The sequence below is a fragment of the Glycine soja genome, chromosome 1 (assembly GCF_004193775.1).
Source record: "Glycine soja cultivar W05 chromosome 1, ASM419377v2, whole genome shotgun sequence".
Classification (NCBI taxonomy): Eukaryota; Viridiplantae; Streptophyta; class Magnoliopsida; order Fabales; family Fabaceae; genus Glycine; species Glycine soja.
This window is the reverse complement of record NC_041002.1, coordinates 5,837,735-5,845,284: the sequence shown is the minus strand read 5'-3', so window position 1 is coordinate 5,845,284 and position 7,550 is coordinate 5,837,735. Positions and strand designations below refer to the sequence as shown.

The window sequence follows — 7,550 nt, the reverse complement described above, 5'->3', positions numbered from 1 at the left end:
GTAAGTCATTGCATTGTCATACATATTCATTTAGCATGTTTTTGTTCAACCAATTGCATACATTTTGTTATCATCGTTCGCATGTTATGTATAATCCTACCGTATAGTTGCATACATTCTGTGTGAAATTTGCAATACTTCAACAACGTATCATTCACATGCATTCATGCTCGTCTGTCTTTCCACTTTGGTTTCATTGCTCATTGCATTCTTTCCTTGAAGTCAAATTGTAATCATTGTAACCAAAGAGAAAGATCACGCTTTACGGCACCCTTACCAGGCGCGTGCCAAGGCTAGAATAATGAGTGAAATAGAAGAAGTACAAGAATAAATGAAGGCTGATATGGAGGCCATGAAGGAACATATGACAACAATGATGGAAGAAATGATGAGCATGAGGAAGATGATGGAGGATAACACTGCTATAGTTGTTGCTGCGAGTATTGCTACTAAGATGGACCCGATTCACCCAGCTGGTTTCAATCAAGTGAATCGTCCAGTCTCAGATGTAGTAGGTCAAGGAGGCGAGACAGTGAAAAATGCATGTGGGCCTCATCATGTTCAAGTTCAGAGAAAACATTCCTTCCCACCATATAGGTTGCCTCCTAATTATACATCACCCATTATTGTATACGCTTCTGGTGAGAATTGTGGAAGCAATGCTTTCCAAGATTATTTTGATGATGCCAAAGACTCAAGTCAAGAATCAAGAGTCAAGAAAGTTTCAAGAATCAAAGAGTCGTTCAATCAAAGTTTCAAGAATCAAAGAGTCGTTCAATCAAGATTCAAGATTCATGTAAAGAATCAAGAGAAGACTCAATTAAGATAAGTATTAAAAGAGTTTTTCAAAATATTGAATAGCACAATTTTGTGAGAATCTTTCAAAGAAAAATCTTTTACCACTAGTTATACTCTCTAGTAATCAATTACCAGAAGGCAGTAATCGATTACCAGTAACCAACAATCTTTTCAAACTAATTTACATAGCAGTAATCGATTACCATGAGCATGTAATCGATTACCTATGTTTTAAAACATTATATTTTAAATTTCAAGAGTCACAACTTGTGATAAAACATTTTAAAATCATTTCAAACTTATGTAATCGATTACACAATACTTGTAATTGATTACCAGTATTTCTAAATGTTTTGATTTTCAAATTTAAACATGAAGAGTCACATCTATTGATGTGTAATCGATTACACTATGATGGTAATCGATTACCAGTGACTTATTTTGAAAAATAAATTTCCAAAAGTCACAATTCTTAAAGTGACTTATTTCTGAAGATTTTTTCAAAAGTCACAACCTTTAAGTGACTAGTTTTCAAAAGAGTAACAACTTTTAAAGTGACTAGTTTTCAAAAGAGTCATAACTTTTAAAAAGTGACTAGTTTTTAAGAAATTGTCAAGAGTCACAACTTTTAACTTGTTTTTTCAAGAGCCATCAAATGGCTATAAATATGTGACCATGGAACGAATTTTACAGAGAGAATTTTCAGATTTCTTTCATTCATTCAAAGCATTCTTCTAAGAGTTTTTGTTCAATACATTCTTTATTCAAGAGAAGTTCATTGGCCAAAAACTTGTGCTATTATTTTTCTTCATTCCCTTTTCCTTTTTCCAAAAGATTTCAAAGGACTAACCGCCTAAGAATTCTTTTGATTCTTCCTCTTCCCTATAAACAAAAGATTTCAAAGGACTAATCACCTGAGATATCTTTTGTTTCCACTTACAAAGATTCAAGGGACTAACCGCCTAAGAATTCTTTGTCTTAACACATTGGAAGGTACATCCTTTGTGGTACAAGTAGAGCGTACATCTACTTGGGTTGTAATACTGAGAACAAGAGAGGGTACATCTCTTGTGGATCAGTTCAAGTGGAGGGTACATCCACTTGGTTGTTCAAAGATAACAAGGGAGGGTACATCCCTTGTGGATTTTTGCTTGTAGAGGATTTTACAAGGTTATTGGAAATCTCAAGAACCGGTGGTTGCTTGGGGACTGGATGTAGGCACGGGTTGTTGCCGAACCAGTATAAAAACTTGTGTTTGTTTTCTTCTTCCCTACACTCTTTACTTTTCCGTTGTGTATTTTTTTATTTCCGCTTTACTTTTGTCTACGTTATTATTTCTATTCTTTACTTTCCCATAACTTAGTAGTAAAGCCTAATTAAATATATTAACATTAAGAAGAATAAATTTTTAATTAGTCAAGATACGTTCATAATTAATTCAACCCCCCATTCTTAATTATTCTGAGGCCACTTGATCCAACAAGAATATCAATAATTTTGCACCCGTACTCATTGAGAATCAACAATCCCAATCTAATCATGCACATGTCTCTCAACCCATGGGGGAAACACATGAAGTTCCCCAAGACCACACTCTGGCCGGGTTCAGGGTTTATCCAGGATATACCATAGAAGGACAAGCATTTTCTGGCATCCCTGTGTTGAACGCTCCCGAAATATCTCAATGTCGCCCGTTATCACAACCCTGCATTCTGTAAGGGGAGAGGGGACTTCCACAGTACTTGAGAAGGAAAGGATTGAGCATATGGAGGAGAGGCTACGCGCCATTGAAGGAGGAGGAAATTATGCCTTTGCTGACATGGTAGAGTTGTGCTTGGTACCTGACGTGGTTATTCCTCCAAAGTTCAAGGTGGCAGATTTTGATAAGTACAAGGGAACCACTTGCCCAAAGAATCACTTGAAAATGTATTGTAGGAAGATGGGGGCATATGCGAAAGATGGAAAGTTGTTGATCCATTTCTTCCAGGAGAGTCTTGCTGGGGCAGCTATTACTTGGTATACTAACCTGGAACCTTCCCGGGTCCATTTCCATTCCTGGAAGGACCTAATGGCTGCTTTCATTAGGCAATACCAATATAACTTTGACATGGCGCCAGACAGAATGCAGTTGCAAAACCTGTCCAAGAGAGACAATGAGTCATTCAAAGAATACGCTCAAAGGTGGAGAGATCTAGCAACTTAAGTATGCCCTCAATGATGGAGAAAGATATGATAACAATGATAATGGACACATTGTCGGTGCTCTACTATGAGAAAATGGTAGGTTACATTGCCTTTGAATTTTGCAGATCTAGTGTTTGCTGGCAAGAGAATTGAAGTAGGTTTGAGGAAAGGAAAATTTAATTATGTTGCTTCTACGAATCCTGGTAATGTAGGACTCGGGAGGAGTGGCGAGAGGAAGAAGGAAGGAGAAACTCATGTTGTGGCTGCAGTTCTCGCAGGGCCAAACTTTCCACTAGCCCCTTATAATCCCATGTACCAATATCCTCCCCAGCAATATCATTACTCAGCCAATGTCAGTCCTTCCCATTACCTACCACCCTACTAACCAAAAACACCTGGTCAGCCACAAAGGCCACCCCTAAATCAGCCATAACATCCACCCGCAGCACATCTAAGACCAAACACCACCCCTAATACCAACCAAAACACCAATCAGAGAAGGAATTTCTCAGCAAATAAGCCTTTAGAATTCACCCCAATCCCGATGTCATATGCTGACTTACTCCCTTATCTGTTCAATAATGCAATGGTAGCCATAAGCCTAACAAAGATTCCTCAACGTCCATTTCCCTGAGGATACAACTTGAATGTGACATGTGCTTATCATGGGGGAGTTCTGAGGCATTCCATTGAGCACTGTTTGACCCTGAAACATAAGGTGCAAAGTCTGATTGATGCAGGCTGGCTGAAATTTGAGGAGGACAATCACTTGTGAATTCTGACGTTGTCAAGAGATACTATGCATAATGCTTTGGACAATTTGAAGGTTATTTGTTGGGGCATCCCCAAGGACTCGTTAGGGTTTTCATGTTTATGCTATCATTGTAAACAACAATCGCAATGTTGATAATATGGATGAATTGATGCATTGTATCTCTTCCTCTCCTCTGTATCTTTTACACTTTTATTTTTAATTTTTTGCTGGAATGTGAATGTATGCTTTAGCTTTGATTGCTCGCATGACCTACACTCCAGAGCTAACTTCCAAGTTTGCCCGATTAGAAATCACATATACAACACATTTGGTGGGGGTGCCATAAGCATTGAGTAAAATTGAACAAAACACTTGATCGGCTGTTTTTCTGAATGAATGTTAAATGAAAACATGCATGCAACCTCATCTTACTATCTTCAAAAGTTTTGCAAAAATTGAGAGTCGTTTGGGTTTTAATCGGTCGATTGAAAACCTTTTAAACTTTTCTCGACCTTGGAAATTCTATTTTGAGAACCCGCACAATTTTCTTTTCTCATGCTATTCTTTTGTTTCTTCTTGGTACAAAGCATGACAAGCGACAACAATAGATACTTCTGAAACCTTATATTGGGACAATAATAGACGCCATGCGTGAGCCTCGAGCGAACCTAGGGGTAGATAGGAAATGCTTACCCAGTAGGTTGAAAACCAGAAAAGGACGGCCTAGGCAAAATTTAGGGTTTTAAAAAAATATAGAAAAAAGAAGAAAAAAAGGGAAAAGGAAGGAAAGGGGAAAGGTGAGAAATAAGAGCGATCAAGGGCGTGTTCGCAAAGGTTCTATCCCAAAATCCAAACTGTAAAAGTCTAGTCAAAATTTTAAATGACACATGGCCATGTTTCGTTATCCTAAACAATAATTTATCCCTTGCTACCCGTTCCGAGGCAAATGCAATTATTTTCTTAAAAAAAAAGAACCCAGAGTAAGAATCATTGCTAAATTGGCAAAGGGAACAGTGTAAGTAATACATGCATAGAGTCTACTAAATTCTAGGTTAGGCCCAAATGATCATAAAAAAAATTCAAATTCGCCAAAGGCTAGCCAAGCAAAGGAGACAAAATTCTCTGAAATTCATGAAATAAAAGCACAAAAGTGCAAGGATGGTTAATGTATTAAGCAAGATAAGACCCAACCAAAGGCTGAAATGAATGAAAGTACAAGCAAGGCTCTTGAGGTTCTTACTCAATATAATCCTTAATCACTCTTTAAGCCTCTCTGATCCTTTCTTTCATAGCCTTCTTACCCCTGACCATGTTACAAGGCCAATAAAGTCCAAGTGGATCAAGGAATGACTAATTTTGCTTTTGAGTTTGAATTTTGGAATAGAACCCGCACACGCTTGTGATTGTTAAAAAGAAACCTGAGGTTTGCACTTGCACGTTTGAGAAGAAAACTCATTTGATTAGGAGTTCGTGGGAGATGCCCAAAGATAATTGTGATAGTAGGGTACATCCGATGTTAGTCTCTCATGAAAACTCCTTAGGGTTCCTTTTGAATCCAAGGGTAGCCTTTGTTATGTAAATTCTTTTGAGATCAACCCATGTCATCAAGTTTCAGCAGGATCGACAGACCCTTGGCATCACTCTATGATCTTAAATTAGGAAAGTTTCACTTGGTCTTATACCGAAGTGTAACAAACCATTGCCATCCTTTAATGGTGCATATGATTGGTCCCAAAGCCTTATATTTTCTTGTTGTGCAAAATAATCAAAGTTTTTAAACAAAAAGAAAGGGACAAACCTTAGGATCAATATTTCAGTTGATTGATTAAATATCAAACGGCTCCACTGCCATCACTCCAAAATTGTCAAGTGACTAAATCAAACAAAACATACAGTCTGAGGGAGTCCCCGAAGAGATTTGAAAAAAGATAGGATGAGGTCGCATGAGTTATCATGTCTTTCAGAAAGAGACAGTCAATCTGTGTTTCTTGACACACAAAAAAAAAACAAAAAAACAAAATCAAAATCGCAAAAAGAGGAAAGAATGTCATGAGCATTGCACAGTTTTCATGATTCAAAACCTTTTGCATTGCTAGATACAAAGTCCACATTTATTGCATTTCAAGACGAAGGTCAATGCCTCTGCATTCCAAAACTCATGTTTCACATCAGACTATAAGTGCATAGATTTCTCTTTATATACCAATTTCCCAAACTCAACGTCCTCTGTCTTTATGCTTTCATAGGACTCAACATCCTCGCCTTTATATTTCCATAGGACTCAACGTCCTCTCTTTTATCTTTCATAAGACTTAACGCCATCACCTTTATGTTTCCATAGGACTTAACATCCTCGCCTTTATCTTTCATAGGACTCAACATCCTTGCCTTTATGTTTCCATAGGACTCAATGTCCTCACCTTTATTTTTTATAGGACTCAACATCCTTTGTCTTTATGATTCCAAAGGACTTAACCTCCTCGCATTTATTTTTCATATGACTCTACGTCCTCTGTCTTTATTTTTCACAAGACTCGACGTCCTCTGTCTTTATGCTTTCATAGGACTCAACGTCCTTGCCTTTATGTTTCCATAGGACTCAACGTCCTCACCTTTATCTTTCATCAGACTCAACATCCTCGCCTTTATCTTTCATCAGACTCAACGTCCTCGCCTTTATGTTTCCATAGGACTCAACGTCCTCATCTTTATCTTTCATAGGACTCAACATCCTCGCCTTTATGTTTCCATAGGACTCAATGTCCTCGCCTTTATTTTTCATAGGACTCAACGTCCTTTGTCTTTATGTTTCCATAGGACTCAACGTCCTCGTCTTTATTTTTCATAGGACTCAACGTCCTTTGTCTTTATGTTTCCATAGGACTCAACATCCCCGCCTTTATTTTTCATAGGACTCAATGTCCTCTGTCTTTATTTTTCACAGGACTCGACGTCCTCTATCTTTATACTTTCATAGGACTCAACATCCTCGTCTTTATGTTTCCATAGGACTCAACGTCCTCGCCTTTATCTTTCATAGGACTCAATGTCCTCGCCTTTATGTTTCCATAGGACTCAATGTCCTCGCCTTTATTTTTCATAGGACTCAACATCCTCTGTCTTTATGCTTCCATATGACTCAACGTCCTCGCCTTTATGTTTCATAGGATTCAACGTCCTCTGTCTTTATGCTTTCATAGGGCTCAAAGCATTCGCCTTTATGCTTTCATAGGACTCAATGTCTTCTGTCTTTATCTTCCATAGGATTCAACATTCTCTGTCTTTATGTTTCCATGGGACTCAATGTCCTCTGTCTTTATGCTTTTCAAAGACTTCAATGTCTTCTGTTTTATGCTTTACAAGACTTCAATGTCTTCTGCTTTTATGCTTTTCAAAGACTTCAATGTCTTTTGTTTTTACGCTTCACAAGACTTCAATGTCAATGTCCTATGCTTTTATGCCCTATAGGACTCCAATGTCCTCCATTTTATGTTTTATAGGACTTCAAGGTCCTCTATTTGATGTTACAGGACTTCAATGTCCTTTTGTTCTTTCAGTTTCATTTTTTTGTTTTCTCTGGCGTTCGGTTTTGAATAGCCAGATCGCTCGAATGAAATTAGTGTCATTATCTTTACAATTCTTTTACTTTCAATAAAAGATAAGAGGGGAAACGCATGCCAAATTAACCAATAATGGATCTTCAATATTATTTCCCAAATTCAAAACCTATAAAATTTAACAATTAACGTCATACAACATATTATGGACCAAATAACATTTGAATAACCTATAAGGTGTTAACCTACATATTGTG

At 37.5% G+C, this 7,550-nt stretch overlaps 1 protein-coding gene across 1 annotated transcript; it reads left to right on the top strand.

The window, feature by feature from the left end:
- Positions 1-331: 331 nt before the first annotated feature.
- LOC114406778 lies at positions 332-3,001 on the top strand. Its single transcript, XM_028369591.1, has 2 exons — positions 332-565; positions 2,408-3,001. The coding sequence occupies exons 1-2, from the start codon at positions 332-334 to the stop codon at positions 2,999-3,001; spliced, it is 828 nt and encodes a 275-aa protein (XP_028225392.1).
- Positions 3,002-7,550: the final 4,549 nt, after the last annotated feature.